The 20,975-nt window shown below is 41.6% G+C and overlaps 1 protein-coding gene across 1 annotated transcript in view; it reads right to left on the bottom strand.

Moving 5' to 3' along the window:
- Positions 1–20,975, bottom strand: part of LOC116989512 (retinoic acid receptor beta-like) — a 96,950-nt gene that overhangs the window by 46,937 nt on the left and 29,038 nt on the right. Inside the window, exon 2 of the mRNA XM_033046982.1 lies at positions 17,708–17,856. Coding sequence (XP_032902873.1) covers positions 17,708–17,856 — 149 coding nt within the window. The remainder of the gene's footprint in view (positions 1–17,707; positions 17,857–20,975) is intronic.

The following is a 20,975-nucleotide window of genomic DNA, read 5'->3' as shown; positions in this document are numbered from 1 at the left end:
TGAACTGTGCAGATAGATGCCAATAAATAACTGAACACATTTGGAGTGACTTGGGAATAGATTGTCGTGGCAACACTGACTTTACTGCAGAAAAACAGTAAATGTTATTTATCTCAAACTCAAGACAAGGCATCAGACACTTTAGGATGCAATATTAATCCAATCAAAAATCAATTTCCCTTATCAGTGTTGGCGTAGGTGAGAAATTTTAGGAAATAGTAGAGGTGGGGAACATTAGATTTCAGTGAATTGGAACTGAATCTATGTGAAAGATAAACAATGAGACCCAGTGGCCCACAATAAAATAGAAAGTTGACACTGAACACATAACTCAAGCCCACAGAAAAGAAATTGCTGCAGATGCTGGAATTATGGAATATAAACATAAATAACTCAAATGTCTAGTGCACCTGGAATGCTGCTCCCAAAGGGGGAATGGCATTGACTCTTGCACAACTGAGGTGAAAATTACTCCCCAGGGAAATTATTGGTTAAATTTGCCCAGTGACCTGAAATAATCAGAAATAGCCATTATTGCATTTCATTCTGAAACATATTAGGTAATTGAATTCAGGACAAAAATATCAAAAAAAAGCACCAATACACAGTAAAGTAGATTCCGAATTTAAAATTTGCCCCACAGATGCTACCTGACCTACTCAGTATTTCTGGTACTGCCAATGACCTCTGCGCCCTTTACAATTTACATAATTATTTCCATGTGGAAGCCTTTTTCTTTCCAAAACTTGAAAACGTTACTGCCAAAAAAATTTGAGGTCAATGGTAGTAAATGTGCCATAAAAGTCAACATTTGCTCTAAATCTCATTACATTGATTAAATAGAATATATTTCAATGTTGACACGATAGTGTGTTTAGCACTACATGATGATTTTCTGGGGGTGCCAGTATTAATGGGATATGTGGATTAAGAAAACCACTTTATAACAAAGTTGGGGGCATCGTGATGTTTATTTCAAAAATTATTTGCTACATAGTTGAAGAGCTTTAAATTAGATTATGTTTGGGTGGTAGATGACAGAAAATCATATAGACACTGCAAAAGAGGAAGGCAGAGTACTTCCAAATAGAACAGTAAAGGGCCTGTCCCACTGCGGTGACCTAATCCACGAGTTCTGGCGAGTTTGCCCTTGACTCATACTCGCAGCATGGTCGACACGAGGTCCTAGGAGGTCTTTGTAACTCTCCTTCATGCTCGAGGGTAGTCCCCGCGTATTCGAGGCCTCAGCTAGGTTGCGGCGTATTTTTCAACATGTTGAAAAATGCCCGCTAGTACAAAAAGGTCGCCATGGAAAAAATCGATACTTTTTTTACTCGTAAGCTTAGTCGAAGTAGGTCGGCATGTTATTCGTAGGTAATCGAGGGTAGTCGAAGATAATCGAAGGTAGTCATAGATGGTCACCAGTCGAAGGGAGGTCGAAGGGAGGTCAAAGGAGATCGAAGAAGGTCGTCTTCACTCTTAATTATTTGAAGTCCAAGTTTCCCGTAGCTAGTCGAAGCTAGTCTTCAACATAGTCGAAGGACGTCTTCTACATAGTCAAAGGAGGTCTTCAACATGACATTTTTTCAAACTCTCCTAAACTCTTCTAAACTCGCAAATTAGGTCGCCGCAGTGGGACAGTCTCTTAAGAGACAACAAAATACATGACGACTAATATACTAATTCTGGGTGTTTGTTTTCGAACTGGTCAGTTGAAAATTCTTACCATGGGATCGCATTTGCTTTCCTTCTGTGAGAAATTCATAATCAGGATGACCTGACAGTGATTTATGAATATAAGGAATGAGCACAGCAGAAAACCAAACTACTGAAAACCAGCTTTTATTTCTAGCTCACAGTTGAGCTTTAAAATAAAAACAGATAACTTTGAAGCATATTAAGGCTATTTGGGTGAAAGGCGAGGACTAGGTCTAGAGGATTTGGGATCCGATAGCCAAAGGCTCCCACTGTTTGTGTAGAACCAGGAAAAAAGGTGCAGAGATCTAAGAAATACCAAAAGAAGCTAAATATGAAGTTGGGATATGCGTATCTTCTTATCAAGCAACTAATTTATACAGCACTTGAATTTGATGAGAGTGCAATACTAGGAAGCACAATCCACATGAACAAGGCAAGCAAAAACTTTCCAAAGCGCAACATAAACAGACACAAAGAATGGGTACACAGCAGTCAGTGTGAAGAACAGGAACACAACAGTTAATGTGAAGAAAATGAAGAGCGGAAACAATAATTAGTGTAAAGAGATTAGACAACAGGAACACAACTATCAGAGTGAAAATACTGGAGAAAGGGAACAGATGATGTGAAGACACTGGCGAGTGGGGAACACAATGGTCAATGTGAGAAGACTAGAGAGTGGGAACACAACAGGCAGCATGAACATAAGGGAGAGTGGGGACACAGCAGGGAACACAAATTTAGATCAGCCATGAAATTATAAAATGGCAGAGCAATATTGAGAGACAAATGACATACTCTTGCTCCTAATTTATGTTTGTATCAGGAAGACCAGATTAGAATTGTGATGCAAGTAGCAAAATTAATCTATCATACAAATAGTTTGTAGAAACAAAGAACTGCAGATGCTGGCTAATACACAAAAGGACGCAAAGTGCTGGAGTAACCCAGCATGTCAGGCAGTATCTCTGGAGAACATGGATGGGTGACATTTTGGATCAAAACCTTTCTTCAAGTTACTGAGTTATTCTGACACTTTGTGTCCTGGAGTGTTTGTATGTTGTCGGATGATATTATTCAGAAAGGTTATCCTGGAATCTATCAAGCTTGGAGAGGCAAGACAGCAATGATAGTCTGCTTACGCTGTGGCTACTTCCTCTGACTTGAAACATATGCACCCAAAGTTCTATAACTGTGTGGAAAGCAAGGTTCACAATATGGCTGCCTGGGATCACATGCGCAGATGGAAGTGAGAGACTAAACATAGCAAGGTCTGGGTATGCTATTTGTCAGTGGGACAAAATAAGTGTCACTAATCCTGCAACTCCCTACTGGGATTATTTGATTGCAGATGGCAATAGACAAACTGACAGAGGGATCCATGATGTTATGGGATTCAGTTATCAGGCAACTGAATTATCCTACCACAACCAGAGAGCAGTGCTGAACTACTATCTACCTCTTTGGTGACCCTCCGACTATCCTTGATCGGACTTTACTGGCTTTACCTTGTACTAAATGTTATTCCCTTATCATGTATCTATAGTCTGTCAATGGCTCAATTGTAATCATGTATTGTCTTTCTGCTGACTGGAAAGCACGCAACAAAAGCTTTCCACTGGATATATGATAATAAACTAAACTGAGCACAAGGCAAACAAAAAAAGGTAGGCATTAAATCACTCCAATGAGACAGATGCCATCTGAAAGTGAAAATGTCAGCGCAATCTGCAACTGCAATCATGACACAGTTGGTTTTCAGGTGTTCTGACGAAGGCAGAAGCCAAAGGAATGTTCTCCAGAAGGGAACAAGTGATGAGATCTACAAGGGAGAACATTCCAAAAAAGCTGTACAAGAAAAGGTGAGATTGCAAATTGTTGTATGTGGAGCAGCAGCACATGGATAGACAGATCGGAAGAGATGAGAATATGTTGGAATATAGAGAGCGTAAACGTTGTCCATGAGGTTGGAAAATGCAAATAATACCTTGGATGTTCAGCATTCTCCAGAATGGCCTAAGGGACAAGTGTCTGCAATGATGTCAAATGGTATGTAACTGGTTATATATCAAAGACAATCTACTGGATGATCTTAGACAATGTAAAGATACAGGACAAAAGGGCGCTACAACATTTCCAAAAAACAAGGAACCTGCAATGTATCTAGGAGTATTATTGTGTATATAAGTTTGTGAACTGTAACCAAATTTACAAGTTGGTGCTTGAATATATCTGAGCTTGTATTTATCAATAATTTATGTTCACTTATCAGTGTGTTTAAGCCTCCAATGTAAACATGCTTATCTGTATAGTTATTTATTTACTTTTTTTTCCAAGGTGTGTGTCGTTAACTGTTAAGAGAAGTGTTGTCCTAAGATAGGCGAGACTGAGTCACATCATTATACCTTGTAACATGATTTGTACCAAGCTTGCAGTTCAGATGAGAACAAATGGCCACAAATAAGGGTTATGTTTACCTGAAACTCCATGTCTAAATGAGTTAATAAACAGCAGTGATACACAGCATTGAGACTGGCTCAGAACAATTCATAATTACCACATTTATCTTGAAACATATTTCATCAACTGAGCTTTTCAGCACCTGTTCCAATATCCTTATTTGATTGGTATCTTATAATTCTCCTGGAAAATGTCTTGGGGCATTTAGTTGTTTCGAGGTAGTATAGAGAATCAAGTAGCTGCTTATCTTGATCTCAGGCAATGCCCTTAAGTTGGTGAACAACAGTAGACACCTCAGGGATCTGCAAATAAACTGCATTTTCCATTATCAGATGAAATCTGGTTAGTAATAGCTCTAGAGTTGCAATCCAGTATGACCCTCTCCATGATTCCTCTTCCTTACAGGGGACATGTTAGATCTGAGTACAGCTGAGATGGTGAACTCATTATTCGGTGACAGGTTGTTGGTGTAGATCCAGCACCCACAATCAAAGGGAGTAAGGGACACCCACCCAAACCAGCCATGAAAGCTCTGACAGACTGAGATATTTATGCTGATGCACGAGTTTGGCAGACAATGCTAATAACTTTTAAATATTTGATCAATTGCATGAGCAATAACAGGCTGTTATCAGTCAGAAATATGGAATTTTCAATTAACGTTTAAATTAATAGTCAATGCAGAATTCCTTATACTTTCACTATTAACAAGATTCAGCAGCTTATTTTTAATTCTTAATTAGGTGAAATGCTATCTTGGTAAAGAAAGTGTAAAGTGATACACATTAGCATAAGCACAAATGCTATGAGTAAAGCAATTTACCAGATGCATTATTTAAACACAGAGCCTCATATGTCCAATTTTTCTTGTGTAAGGAAAATAGAGTTTATGCTCTGAAAAGATGCAGAAGGCAGAGAATAAATGTTGCACCAATTGGTTCAGTAGCTCAAGGAAGTTCTTCAATCTGTGTTCTCTCCTCAAAGCTCAATGTTAGCAAACTGAACTCCGAATGCGATGATTCTGGGTCAAAGCCTACTTTAAAGACATGAGCACATAATCTGGAACAGTGATAAACCATGGTTCTCGAGCCACAAGTGACTGTTAACTTCTGCTCTTCAAGTCCTTTGCATTAGGATAAGAAGTGTTATTGTACTAGATTATATTTCACATTGTACTTTAGGTCACCAATTAAAATATTGAAATTATTTTAATAAATGTGTGCATTTCTCTGATAGACTGCTGTACTTGGATGTTGAGTGGGGTGCTACATGGGACATACAGTAGTCATAAATTTAGTTTACTATTGTCTTTTGTATCGAGGTACAATGAAAACTTGTTGTTGTGTGCTATCCAGTCAAAGAAAAGACTATACACTATTACAATCAAGCTGTCCACAGTGCACACATTAAGTATAAAGGGCCTGTCCCACTTACGCGACCTTTACAGGCGACTGCCGGCACCCGTGATAGGTCGCCAAAATTTTCAACATGGTGCTACGACTCTTTGGAGACCTCTCACGACCATAGGAGAACTCGCACGACCATACAGGCTGTATGGTCATGAGAGGTCTCCTATGGTCGTGAGAGGTCACCTGTGACATGTCGTCAGGGGTCGCCTGTATGGTTGTGAGAGATCTCCTATGGTCGTGAGAGGTCGCCAAAGAGTCGTAGCGTCTTTCTGGCCGCCGCTGAATTTTCAACATGTTGAAAATTTCAGCGACCTATCATGGGTGCCAGCAGTCGCCTGTAAAGGTCACGCAAGTGGGACAGGCCCTTAAAGGGTATAACATTTAATGCAAGATAGAGTCTGATAAAGTCCGATTAAAGATCTCCAATTAGGTAGATGGGAGGTCAGGACCACACTCTAGCTCTCTTGATTAATGATGGTTGTCAATGTGTTTTCAAAGTCACATAAATGTGGATGTCACCGATCTAGTAGCAAGATCTGAATCAAGTGGTTGTTAGAAGTATGACCTTTCTGAAGAGGGGCTGAAAAGAAGCAATATTTACCTTCTCTGCAGGCATAAAAAATCTGATTGCAGCATTTAAAGAAGAGCACTCCCAGTGTATTGAGCAGCATTTAGTTGCCAATGAACTAAAACAAAATATCTTCCAATTAAACTCATTGGTATCTTTGGAGATGCTGTGGGCAATTTGGCTACCATGTTTCTTCATTTCAATAGTAATTGCACTTCAAAGGTTTTGTCAATAGCTCCAAAGCAATTTCAGAAATTCCTAGTCATGAATGCCATGACATGTAAGCAAGCTATTTTCTTTCAAATGAGGCAGATTTACATTGTCGCAAGGCAATGGGGATTCACTAGTCTTCATTTGAGACCAAATATAAATCTGGCTAGCATAAACAGAAATTTGGCATCAGCTAAATTTGTTGCATTTTTGGAAGGTTCGATTCAGCAGCTTTTCCTCTCCAATGCTGTCTGAGCCAAACCTACAACCATAATGATTTGGAGTGTTCATTAGTAAATTAAATTTTGTAAAATACATCATGCATTTTAGCCCACTGTGGGTATCATACTGTGCGCAATCCTGTAAGACAGGAATTATTTCATTCTCTGTAAACAGCTGGGGCTTAGCCAAGGTAAATGTTTGGAAGCCTTGCAGTCACACATGAAATCACAGTGACATTGATTGATGACTTGGAGTGTTGAAGCCAGCATCTCACATGTTTGAAACAGTGACCATCCCCAGTTAACAAACGGGTTCCATTTTTATAGACATCCAAATGTGATTTTAACTATGTATTAAAGAATACACCCAAAAATATTACATGATGTGGAAACCATACCTCCACAATTATGTAATGCATGGCATCAAAAGCACATAGGGCTGAAAAGACAGAACAATTATGAAAAGTGGAAAGGAAATTAGTTCTGCTGTGTGTAGGAATGAATGTATGTACGTACATTGAGCTTTTGAATTTAGCAATATTATGGGAGGTCACGTATGCAGAGGTGTCCATAAGTCAGATAACCCAGGGACATGTCGTGGGGCGACGCCTGTTTGGTTGTGAATAGTCGCCCAAAGAGTCATACCTTTTTCTGGTCACCGCTGGATTTTCAAAATTTTTAACATTTTCGGTGACCTTCTGCGACTATGACGGGTGCCGGCAAGTCGCTGAAAAATATCGCGTAAGTTGTGCAGGCCCTTAAAGAAATTGCAGATAATTCTGCGCAGAGCCCAATCCGTCATGTAACTCAGCCTATCCATCTATACCTCATGGTCTCTTTGCAAAGCTGACAACATAATCAAGGATCACAAACCCCAGTCATTCTCTCCTCTCTCGCATCAAGCAGAAGATACAAAAGTTTGAAAGCATGTACTACAACTGTGCAATTAAGTTTAGAGCTAATGTGTGGCTCAGATTGGTGTGAATTCATTTCGTCCATTTGATAGATGATGTTGATTTTGGAAAATACATTCAAAATCTTCAGACTTACAAAAGGTAGATGTTATGACCAGCAGTAAGCAGAACAATACAAAATATTCTGTTTTGCAATTTAAGTTTTACCAAACAAAAGCATTATTATTAAAGTAGAACTGTCACATGGACAGAGAAAGGTTAGCAGAAGCAGGTTGTTGGACAAAATACCTCTAATAAATAACAACGGAGGTAATATTCAATGCAATGTGCTCATGTTCACAGAGGGAGTGTGAAATCTTGGTGGTATTCTTGGAGAAATCTTGGCGTGTGGTATTTTAAATGCAAATACAAGTAAACAATACAATGAAATGCCAATGGTATGTGGTGTCTTATACAATGATGCAGTGAGTAAAAGCAAAGTGATTATAAACTATTTTACAACACACTATTCAATGGGTCTGAATTGGGTTAATTTATTTTAGAAACAGAATCAAATCCATAGAGAATCATTGGTGCAAGTTAGTCTCGATTGTTCTAAAAATGTGGAAAGACGAGATTCTGGACTATTTCCCAATGAATTATTTTGAAGTACTGTGATGTTGTATCTCACAGAACAAAATTAGACTACAGTACAGCCAGACAAAGTGCTTTCAGAACCACAGCACAAAAGGTTACCATTCAACCCATGATGTCTGTACCAAGAGGATATTTGAGAGGTCATTAGAAACATAGAAACATAAAAAATAGGTGCAGGAGGAGGCCATTCGGCCCTTCGAGCCAGTACCGCCATTCATTGTGATCATGGCTGATCATCCCCAATCAATAACCCGTGTCTGCCTTCTCCCCATATCCCTTGATTCCACTAGCCCCTAGAGCTTATGGTTATTAATTTAACACCTGTTAGAGTGAGGTGAGTGTAATATTTTTAATGCAGAGGATTGCTGAATTACAGAACGTTTCCTACAGGAATTATTCAGGACTAACAACATTTTGTCTTTTAACAGATGGCCAGATAAATATTTGGCACAAAGGAGATTGAGCTCCAAGGAGTGAACAGGCCTGTGGTTGCTTCAACAAAGGGGCAGCACAGATACCACGGGTTGAATGGTGACCTTCTGTGCTATAAACAAAGATTATGTGGTTCTTGAAGCACTTTGTTTGGCAGTACTGTAGTCCAATTCTATTCTGTGAGATACAACATTACAATACTTCAAAAGGCAAGAGATGCTGAAAGGGTTAATATTCTGCCAAATGTTTGATGATACAAGTCTAAAACTGGAGGGAAACCAAGAAACCTCTCAATTACCATTGATGTAGTTTCAAACTGTATCACAATTTTTAGTTGTGACAATGCTGGGGTCTCAGCACTATTGCTTATTTTTAACTTCCTTGTGTTTCTTTTTTGCTTCTATTCCTTGTCTTCAGCAGAGGCAGACAGTGTGGCACCATTACAATTTTAATTATCCACATAAACTGGTTTGTCTTAAGTGCCATTAAAATGCCACCAATGCCTTTCACATTCTACAGCTTGCTGTTCTTGCCAATAAAATGCCCTAGGCAACTGTCCTACCCATTTCAGAAACTTGCCAAAAGCCTAGTAAGCACACCGCCAGCAATGGAATGTTGTCTTTTCAGTGCTAGTACAAGTAACAAGAATTTAACAGACAGCAGTATCTGCCAAAGCACAAGTTCTTTTCTGTCACAAACAATACTGGCATTGTTCAAGAGTCATTGCACTAGGGTTTCTAAAACGGCTGCAATGACCATGAAGTATTTCTCTGCCGCTTTTGAAAAAATAACCCAGCATCTTTTTAACAACTATTTTCTGATCATGTGACTGCCATTCATTTTACAATAGTCAGTGAAGAAACATTCAAATTGCAGAATCCCTTCTATATCATGTCAGAGGGTGGGCTGAGGAGTTGGTTAGGAAGGGGGACTGGTTGTAGAAGGAAAAAATATACATTGGTCAATTACCAGTCAACTTGAAGAGGATAACGGAGATATTTACATAATGCAACCAAGAAGTAAATACTTTAATTTGCACTATGAGGTCAAACTTGCTGAGCATCAAAATCTACAGATTGATAATTTTTCTTTCAAACATAGGTTCTCACAAAGCACTCTAACAGGGACACTGGTACTTTCATTTGTGAAATAGATCACAATAATTTCTGTACCTTTCAGCCACCATCTTTTTAATTGATACACAGTGTCCAAAAAACACACTAATTTCCCAATACAACTGGATCCCATTACAAAATGGATTTGTGTAAGAAAACCTCCGATTGATTTTAGGTAACTAACCTATGAACACCCACTCTTCTCCCCCCCATTCCCCCTCACCTCTCCTTCCACCAGCCGAGAGCTTCCAAAATACAGACATCACATTACCTGCCCCACCAGAGGGGAGAGAACATTCGATCATTGTTATACTACAAACAAGAACACATATCGCTCTGTTCCCCGTGCGACTCCAGGACTCTCTGAACATTGTTTAGTTCACCTTATTCCGACCTATAGGCAGAAACTAAAATCTGCTAAGCCCGTGGTCAGAACAATGAAAAGGTGGACAAGCGAGGGCATTGAAAACCTACAATCCTGCACTGATTGGAATGTGTTCACTGCACTGATTGGAATGTGTTCAGGGAAGCAACCACAGGCCTCGATGAATATACAGACACCGGTCAGCTTTTGTGAGGACAGTTGCATTCCCATTAGGACCCGGATCAGGTTCAACAATGACAAGCCTTGGTTTACTGCAGAACTCAGACAGTTCCGACAGTCTAAAGATGCAACTAAATTTAAGGTAGCTCTTTCTTCCCAATAACCCTTTCTGGCTTAAGTCCTCCCTCCACCACCTCCAGTTTAAATTCCATTTGGAATATTTTGGAGGACCAAGAAACCAAGAACCAAGAACCAAGAGGCCTACAGGAGCGGGGATGCAGACCTCTACAGGCAGGACCAGTACAAGCTGAGGAGGAATCAGAGTTGTCAAGGAAAGGTACTCTGAGAAGTTGAGGAGCAAGTTCTCAGCTAATGAAATCTTCAGTGTGGAAGGGCTTACAAGAAATCACCAGCTACAAGAGGAAAACCCTCTGCTCCTTGGACAATCGCCAGCTGACCAACGACCTGAATGAGTTCTACTGCAGGCTCGATAGACAGAAACATAAACCCGGTACCCCCTCCCCCACCCACTCCTCCCCAATCGCCACTTCACACCTACTCACAGCTTGACTCCAGTCTGCAAAGACTGGACCCCACCGGCCACCGAATGGTGAACGAGGTCTGATTGACCTGGACGATAACACGTTGGCCTGGCTCGCCCCAACGGAGCTGCAGGTCTAAAAGACATACGACAGAAGAAGGACACTTCCCCATGACCAGTCTGCGAAGGCTGGACCCTTCCCCACCCACCCTTCCCCAATCACCACTTCACACCCACTTATAGCCTGACTCCAGTCTGCAAAGACTGGGCCCTCGTCCACTACCCACCCCCTCCTTGCTGCCCATCATCACTCTGGCCACTTCTCCATCACTAACAATAGAAATTGAGGAAGTGGAGAAGCTATTCATGAGACAGAAAATCCGGAAATCTCTAGGACCGTTTCCCCCTCTACCCTCAAGCTCTGTGCCGAACAACTGGCACCAGTCTACACAGACATTTTCAACCAGTCCCTGCAAACATGTACTGTCCCTGCCTGCTTCAAAGTCTCCACTATTGTTCCTGCACCCACAAAGCCAAGGATTACTGGTCTTAATGACTACAGGCCTGTCGCACTGACCTCTGTAATCTTGCAGACCGTTGAAAGACTTGGGCTGGCCCAGCTGAAAAATATCACAAATCCCCTGCTGGACCCTCTGCAGTTTGCATACCAGGCCAATAGATCAGTGGATGATGCAGTCAACCTGGGCCTGCACTTCAACCTCCAGCAACTAGACTGCCAGGGGACCTATGCAAGGATCCTGTTTGTTGATTTTAGCTCTGCATTCAACACCATTGTGCCAGAGCCACTACGCTCCAAACTCTCCCAGTTGACTGTACCTGAACCCCTCTGTCAGTGGATCACCAGCTTCCTGACAGACAGGAAGCAGCACGTGAGGCTGGGAAAGCACATCTCGGACCCGCTGACCCTCAGTATATGAGCACCGCAAGGCTGCGTACTCTCCCCTCTCCTTTACTCTCTCTACACCAACGACTGCACCTCCACAGACTCCTCTGTCAAGCTTCTCAAGTTTGCAGACGACACAACCCTGATTGGACTGATCCAGGATGAGGAGGAATCTGCCTCCAGACAGGAAGTGGCATAGCTAGCGTCCTGGTGCCATTGCAACAACCTGGAGCTCAATGCTCTTAAGATAGTGGAACTGACTGCAGACTTTAGGAGAGCTCCCCCTCCCTTCCCCCCACTCACCATCAACAACACCACAGTCACATCTGTAGAGTCATTTAAGTTCCTTGGAACCATCAAAAGACAATAGGTGCAGGAGTAGGCCATTCGGCCCCTCGAGCCAGCACCGTCATTCAATGTGATCATGGATGATCATTCAAAATCATTACCCCGTTCCTGCCTTCTCCCCATATCCCCTGACTACGCTATCTTTAAGAGCCCTATCTAGCTCTCTCTTGAAAGTATCCAGAGAACTGGCCTCCACCACCCTCTGAGGCAGAGAATTCCACAGACTCACAACTCTGTGTCAAAAAAGTGTTTCCTCATCTGCGTTCTAAATGGCTCACCTCTTATTCTTAAACTGTGGCCCCTGGTTCTGGATTCCTCCAACATCAGGAATATGTTTCCTGCCTCTAGCCTGTCCAAACCCTTAATAATCTTATATGTTTCAATAAGATCCCCTCTCATCCTTCTAAATTCCAGAGTATACAAGCCCAGCCGCCCCAATCTCTCAGCAGTCCCGCCATCCCTGGAATTAACCTTGTAAACCTACGCTGCACTCCCTCAATAGCAAGAATGTCCTTCCTCAAATTATGGGACCAAAATTGCACACAATACTCCAGGCGTGGTCTCACCAGGGCCCTGTACAACTGCAGAAGGACCTCTTTGCTCCTATACTCTTCTTATGAAGGTCAGCATGCCATTCGCTTTCTTCACTGCATGCTGTATCTGCATGCTTACTTTCATTGACTGATGAACAAGGACCCCCGGATCCCATTGTACTTCCCCTTTTCCCAACTTGACACCATTTAGATAATAATCTGCCTTCCTGTTTTTGCTACCAAAGTGGATAACCTCATATTTATCCACATTAAACTCCCACTGCCCACTCCCCCAGCCTGTCCAAGTCACCCTGCATTCTCATGGCATCCTCCTCCCACTTCACACTGCCATCCAGCTTTGTGTCATCTGCAAATTTGCTAATGTTACCTTGAATCCCTTCATATAAATCATTGATATATATTGCAAATAGCTGCGGCCCCAGCACCGAGCCTTGCGGTACCCCACTTGTCACTGCAGGGACCTGAAATGGGAGGCCACCATCGACTCCACAGTCAAAAAGGCCCAACAGAGGATGTACTTCCTGCAGCAGCTGAGAAAACACAATCTGCCACAGGCAATGATGGTCCAGTTTTATACTGCCATCATAGAGTCTGTCCTCACCTTCTCCATCATGGTCTGGTTTGGCTCAGCCACCAAGCATGACATCCGGAGGCTGCAGCGCATCGGTCAATCAGCCGAGAACGCTATTAGCTGCAACCTTCCCACCATCGACAAACTACACTGCAAGGACCAAGAAGCGAGCGGGTAAGATCATCTCTGGCCACTTTCACCCTGACCACAAACTCTTTGAAGCATTTCCTTCTGGAAAGCAACTCCGGACTGTCAAAGCCAGACATAAAAACTGCTTTTTGCCACGAGCAGTAGCTCTACTCAATAGCCAAAAGTATGTAGCCTCCATTTGCTCTGGTATTTTATTTCATTCTTCACATGTTTAAATTATAATATTTTATTCTTAATTGTTTACTGTATATCGTGTTGTTACTTGCGAGCAAAGCACCAAGGCAAAATCCTTGTATGTATACATACTTGGCTAATAAAATGTATTCAATCCAAAATGTATTCAATTCACCACTCTTCCATCCTTATCTCACACCTTTTTTAAAAAAATCTTTTGCCTTTGTCCACACATCTACCTATCCTGCATCAACCTTTCACTTGCCAGGCTTTGGCTTGCCCATCCTCTCTTCCAGCTTTCTTCTCTCTCACCACAATCAATCCTAACTCGAAACGTCACCTATCCATGTTCTCCACAGATGCCGCCTGACCCCAGCACTTTGTATCTTTCTTTCTCTGTTTAAACTTGTTTTGCTCATGGATCCTTTATATAAAACGTTTGCTGAACACACTTGGCAACTTCCAAACAAAATTGCTTTAGTGGGTGCATTGAATGACATGGATTTCCAATTTATAATGTGCCTATCAAAAACTTGAAAATATTAAAGAAAAATTGAAGAATGCACTGAATAAAAATCATCAAATGATTTATACACCATTTGATTAAAAAAAACAAGGAATCACAGAACTGCCAAATACTGGGAGCAAACTTATTGCTCCCATATTCTGCATAGGCTATCACAATAATTAACAATTATCTGAAAAAGATCAGCAATATTACTAATTACAATTGGCAAATTCAATTATTAGGTCTGGCATTTCTCATACTTTAAACCCCTGTGTCACCACCCCATCATTCAAGTTACAACCAGGGTTTTTTTTTAATTATTTGCCTTAAATCAGCAAATTTAATTTGTATTTAACATATGATAGATTTGCAAAATGCGGGTATGATTGATAATGAAAAAACAATAATAATATTTTTTCTGCAGCTCCCATTGAATTCAATGCTCAGGGGGAATGATGTGATAATATGGCTGTTTTCAGTATGCTTTGAAATATTTACAACAATAACACTTTACTGATGGAATTAAACTCCATTTCAATGTATAGAAGCCAAATCAATCTTTAGATGTACACAAATTTACCCAGTCTTGGAAATTTCGATTTTGCATTGCTCTGGAAGATAATAGGATTTGCAATAGCTCAATGATTTATTGATTCTGTGCTATTATTTTAATATGTCCAGTGTACTTCTGTTCAGAAAGAGAATGAGAGCTTCCCTCTCACTCATGTTATCATGAATCATGCAGAAATACAAAAGCAATAAATCATTAAAATAATACACTTACTAAAAATGTTGTAAGCAGAGCATTAATCGATTTTTAATAAAACCCCACATGGACAATACTTTGCAGATATTATCTAAAGTCAGGAATTCAATTATAGAAATGTTGTGTATTGTAGCAAATAATAGTACCAGCAACTGCAACAAAGGAGATGAAAGGGCAACATTCTCCGTTTACATTGTGTCTAAATAGAAAAGCCACTGAAAATAAGTGACGACTGAGACTTGACAATGATAAAGCAATGAAATATCCATACAAAGTCTGTTCAAATATATATAAATAATATGATGGTGATTACACTCTCTTTCAGTGGTAGTTGCTGACTGGATTAATTTGAGTTAAGTGAACTCTCAATAGCTCCAGTCTAGAACTGTAATGTTACCTTTTTATTTTAAATTTCAATTCTACATTTGGAGAATTTTCTTGAAGACCAAAAAAAAGCTACTTTTGAAACAAAATATCAAACTTATATTTCTGACATTTTAAAAAATAATTTTGCGGCGTATCACTGCAGGAAAAGAGTTAAATAACGTAAGGGTGTAAAAAAAAAACTGCTGAAAGAATTCAGCAGGTCAAGCAATATCTGTGGAGGAAAGTGACCCTTCTTCAAACCGATCAGTCCATTTCCCTCCAAAATGTTGCCTGATTTGCTGAGTTCCTCCAGCATTGTTTTTTACTCAAGATTCCAGCAGCTGCAGTCTCTTTTGACTCCAAATTAAGGATGTATGTCAACTGAATTTACTGCTATGAATGAAAAAGTTGGTGCAAGTCCAAGTGTCTGCAGTTTCTTGTGTAGACACCGACATTTCCATTTGATTCTGTTTGATGAATATTTTGATGACCCTTCCAACCAGCGAAAATGCATCCATTACTATTAGCATTTTCTATTTGGACAATTATCAACAAGCTAAGTACTGATCTTTGAGAAGACCCTTTCCACCTCCATTCCCCCACAAAATTACAAACCTAAACTAAATGGTACATTGACCATAGTGGGATTTCATGTTTAGTCAATGTTCAGGAAGATCCAGATACCTACATACCAGTGGTGCAATAACAGATGTATTGGATCTGGCCAGTTGGTGAGGGGACTGATCACAGAGCCATCATATTGGTAATCTGCATTAAAGCAGATAGTGTTAAATGTTGAAATGCTGGTTCCCATCCACATGAAACCAGATTGCACAATGAAGCTGGCTTTTTTTTCAGAGCTTTAAAGATTCAAGTGGGTTTCCTGTTTCTGGTGTTATGGCTGTATGTTGAGAATCATGAAAGGATGGATGACTGACTGAGAAAGTTAAAAGGAAGAGAGCTGTTAAGTCCTCCCACAGATCCTGACAGTGCGTAGATCGAAGTTCCTGCCGTCAGACTGTAAGAAATAATTGTACCCTAGATATCACATTCATCTGCCCTTCCAAGAATATGATGAGCATGTTTATGTGGCTTTAAGTAGTAAAAACGTGGGGTCACCATCTACCAAAACTTTAAAAAAAACATTTCTTGAAAGTAATTTGACTATCCTGTGAACTCCAGATGTTTTTAGCAATAAGAAAGGAACTACCTCAATCTGGACCTTAGACGTTTTCTCTGTAAATCTGTGGGCGGCACAGTGGCACAGTGGTAGAGTTGCTGCCTTATAGCATGAGAAACCAGAGTTTGGTTCCTGTTTCTGCTGTACTATGCAGCTCCCTTTATATGGCTATGTGGGCTTAGCCAGGTGCTCCGTTGTCCTCCCACACTCCAAAGAATTACAGGTTACTATTTCCCTGGTCATGAACATTTACAGTATACATGAAGAAAGTACTTTGGCTCATCTAGGTCATTCTTGCTTCAAAAGTAACAGATCTATCAACTGAACATTCAGATATTTCAAAATTAATACCAATCCCATTCATGTGAAGTTCTGTTCCTATACTGGATTAAACAAAAACATAGTACTGCACAGGAACAGGCCATTTGGTTCACAATATCCATGCCTAACATAATAAAACAAATCTCCTCTGCCTACACTTGATCTATATATCCTCCATTCCCTACATATCCACCTGCCTAACCAAAAGCCTTTTAAGTGCCACTATTATATTTGCCTCCACCACCACCCCTGGCAATGCATACCAGGCACCCACCACTCTGTGTAGACAACTTGCCCTGCACATCTCCCTGAAACTTTCCCCCTCTCAGCTTAAAGCTGAGTCTTTAGACTCCTGTAGTCTTTGACATTTTCATGCTAGGAAAAGGGTTTGATTGTTTACCCTATCTATGCCTCATGAATTCTATGATTTGTTAAATAAAGGCACAGCAAATGCCAAAGAAAAACTTGCATTTGAAATTACTATGCAGCTCCCTTTATATGAAACTGGTGGACTGGAACTGTAGGGGCCACACAGAAGCAAAACATTTGCCCTACACCCCTTGCATCTTCCCCATAAGACAAATTTAATAAAATGCATTAACTGAACAAATAAAGTAGTTGGGTGCATAGTCGACAGACAAGCATTGAGCATCCATTGCAGAGGAGGTTGGAGAGGATAATGACTATTGGGGAAGATGGTGGAAAGTAATCCCAATTCAACCGATTATATCACTGAGTATAAAAGAAAAAACACTGAAATATTCCAGAAATCGATCCAAAGGGATGAAATATTTTGGCTGTGTACAGTTGCGGTGAGTAATTCTGTAGCTGTTCTTTTTACTCATTTCTGATGGTTCCATAAATAATTGTCCCTAACTTACTGACTGAAGATGAATATCTCTATCCAGGTGCCAGAGCTAAGGCCTCAGGTGTTGGGGGCGTGCAGTGCCACCAGCTCTCCCTCCAGGGGTAATCCACAACGTCTACGCTTGGAAACCGTACACGTTGTCACATTGATATCATCTTCTACACCAGGTCCACAAGAAAACAACAGTAATCATTTATGGAAAACCTTGTCAATAAAGTGCATTCTCTTCACAGCAACCAGCAGCCCTACCTTGCATCCTTCACAGGCACTGACTCCATAGTGATAGCCTGATGACTTGTCCTGACAGACAAAGCAAGGTTTGTACACTCGTGGGGGTGGAATTGGCGATGGTGGACTTGGTACAATCTCTTCAGAACTGGTACTCTGTGTTTCAATTGCTGAAAAATAAAACACAATATATGTATACATGGTGAACAGGAAACATGCTTTAGCTAATCAGACAATTATTTTCTTCAAGATCCTTTTCCCTTTAATGTGGAAATATCATATTAAGAGATAGAGGAACAGGATAATCATCCTCACAAGATTAATTAGGCAAAATGCCAGGATTCAGTGATTTAATGTATAGTTTTGCCATTCTACAATGGTGGAACAGCTCCTTTGGCAACTCCTTGAGTGCATTCCAAGAAAATTGCTCTGTATTCTGTATGTTCCAATACGGTGAACCTGAATTAGTTTCTGAGGCCGTTTGATCATATTCTTTTATCAAACCCAAGCATTCATCACATTGTAAGCCCGACAGTTAGTCAGTAAACCCACTGCAGCTGAGCCACTACTTGATCTTCAAACATAGAAAATTGTATTGTATTGTATTGTATTCAAATTTATTGTCATTGTCTCAGTTAGAGACAACAAAATGAATTTCCCTTACAGGCAGTATCATAAAAATAAAAAATAAAAAATAATAATAAATAATAAAACATATTAAAAATAAAATAGAATTTAAAAAGAGCACAAACATTGAAAGTCCACGACACAACATAACACAGTGGCACCAAGGTGAGGAAGGCACCATAGTCCAGCCAGCCTCCCCTCCGTTCTTCCCAGATGTTCACTCGTGGTCGAGGTCTTCCTAGCACCTGCAGTCGCCGCCCCGATGAATCCAATGGCATTTTTATATTTAATAGGTAGAATTCAGTTGTTATACGATACGATAAAACTTTATTCATCCCCAGGGAGAAATTGGTCTGCCGACAGTCACAACACACAAGGTACACAAAAACTTGAAATTAAAAGAGAAAACAAAAACAAAAAGCCAAGCGACTGTTGACTGGCTGCCGTGTGTACAGCGACTTCACCAGAACAAATGAACAAACAAATAAACAAAAACACTTATCCCCTGGGCAGAGGATTCTAAACTAGAGTGCCCTCCCCCTCCCCCATGCCGGGTCCCCCATTGTTCTCCCACAGTCCCTAACGGCGGTCCCCCCCACTGCAGGTCCCCAATGTCTTCCCCTCGTGCTCATCGACCGCGAGGCACCACCACCACCGAGGCTGCTGCTGCCGTTGAGGCCCCTGATGCCGCAGCCGCTTCGTCTCCCGCTGCTGTCGCTGAGACTCCCATCGCCGCCACCGCTGAGGCTCCTTCCGCCCCGACAGGCCTTGCCACCCGGCTTCACCACAGTCGCCTGGGAGGCCAGTGGGGCGAGTCGGGCCTACGGGGGCACGTTCCGGTCTTCGGTTGTCGTTCCAGTCGGCGGCAGCGCGGTTGTTCGGTGGGAGGATCGGGCCCGCGCGGCTCCCCTGGACACTCCCGCTGTGCGCGCGACCCCGGGACACTTATTCGTATTATTATTCTGTTGAAGAGTATTCCAGTCTATGTCACCTAATATTCTAATTATTTTCCCTAACCACACATTCCGGAGAAGGAAGAGATCATCACATATTCCAACTGTAATTATTTTCATTGGACTCTCTTCTCAGTATCCTAAGAGAGCTAAATAAAATATGTGAACTTCATCTTCTCTAGACCTTTAATTAAATTTACAGTGAACCACCCAAATCTGCAAAGTTCTTAGCAGCCAGAATGAGCAACTTAGTCCACTGTACTGGCTGTACTATCACCGGCTTGCTATTAGAGGTTGGCAGCGATCTCAGACTCCATACCCAGTGACATGGAAACCATACACAATTACACTTGGATGCATATTTGAAATGCTGCAATTATTGGTTTGGTTAAAGATTTCAAGTTGTCAATGAAAAGGAATTGATTGGCTAGGCAAAGTTGCACACAACCCATTCACCTCTCCCACCAATGTGTTAAATTCAGTTGTGATAGATATGGCAGATGACAGTCAGATTACTCTGCAAATATATTTATGTTTTCAGCTGGCGTTACAACAAGTCAGTGTGCAGCACACAACTTACAATTTAGCAGTAATTGGTGTTATACAATGCTCTCCATAATGTTTGGGACAAAGACCCATCATTTATTTATATGCCTCTGTACTCCACAATTTGAGATTTCTATTAGAAAAAAATCACGTGTGGTTAAAGTGCATATTGTCAGATTTTAATAAAGGCCATTTTTATACATTTTGGTTTCACCATGTAGAACAGGGATCGGCAACCTTGTTCTGCAGAGGGGCCGGGACACATGTCTGTGAGTGGATGGCGGGCCATATCTATCATGTGTACACATGGATCCTGCCCCGGTTGGCAGGCATCAAATCACGTGTTCACATAGATCCCGCCCCTTCGAGGACGCCACCCGGAGCACTGGCCCCTAGTTACGGGCGCTCACGAACATGGCGCACCTACGGACCATTGCCTTGGCTCTGTCCTGAAGGTGGTGGTTCAAATATTGGCCTATTGACAACCCTGATCCCGACAGTGTGTTTAAGAAAGAACTGCAGATGCTGGAAAAATCGAAGTTAAACAAAAAAGCTGGAGAAACCCAGCGGGTGAGGCAACATCTATGGAGCGAAGGATTAGGTCAAGACCCTCCTTCAGACTGATCTCAGAGCAACGTCAGCCTTCTCAACCCAAATCGGCGACCCATTCCTTTGCTCCATAGATGCTGCCTCACCCGCTGAGTTTCTCCAGCTTTTTTGTCTCCCTCCGATCCAGACAGTGAAGTCCAGACACAGAAGGTGCGCGGCCATGCCGGAGGCTTTGTGCAGGATGCGGTACAGCCAGAGCTTGGCGCTCCTTCACAGCTCGGCGCTGCTCGGCAGTTCGGCGCTGCTCGGAACTCCGCCATTGCGCATGCGTCCTTGCGTCACCAAGTGTGGGCGCCGCAGCCTCTGGAGATACTGGAGATGAAGGAAGTCGGCGGGCCGGATAAACACGGGAATAAATATACACCTGCGGGCCAGATGATTTCGGGTTACGGGCCTAATTCGGCCCGGGGGCCGTAGGTTGCCGACCCCTGATGCAGAAATTACAGCAGTGTTTATACATAGTCCCCCCCATTTCAGGGCACCATCTTCTGCGGACAGTGGTCATTGACAATCCACACCTGACTCCTGAAGAGTGTTTCTGATCTGTCGAACAG

This window comes from Amblyraja radiata, chromosome 2 (assembly GCF_010909765.2).
Source record: "Amblyraja radiata isolate CabotCenter1 chromosome 2, sAmbRad1.1.pri, whole genome shotgun sequence".
Classification (NCBI taxonomy): Eukaryota; Metazoa; Chordata; class Chondrichthyes; order Rajiformes; family Rajidae; genus Amblyraja; species Amblyraja radiata.
Note: the sequence above shows the minus strand (reverse complement) of the source record. Positions and strands in the feature narration are given on the sequence as shown.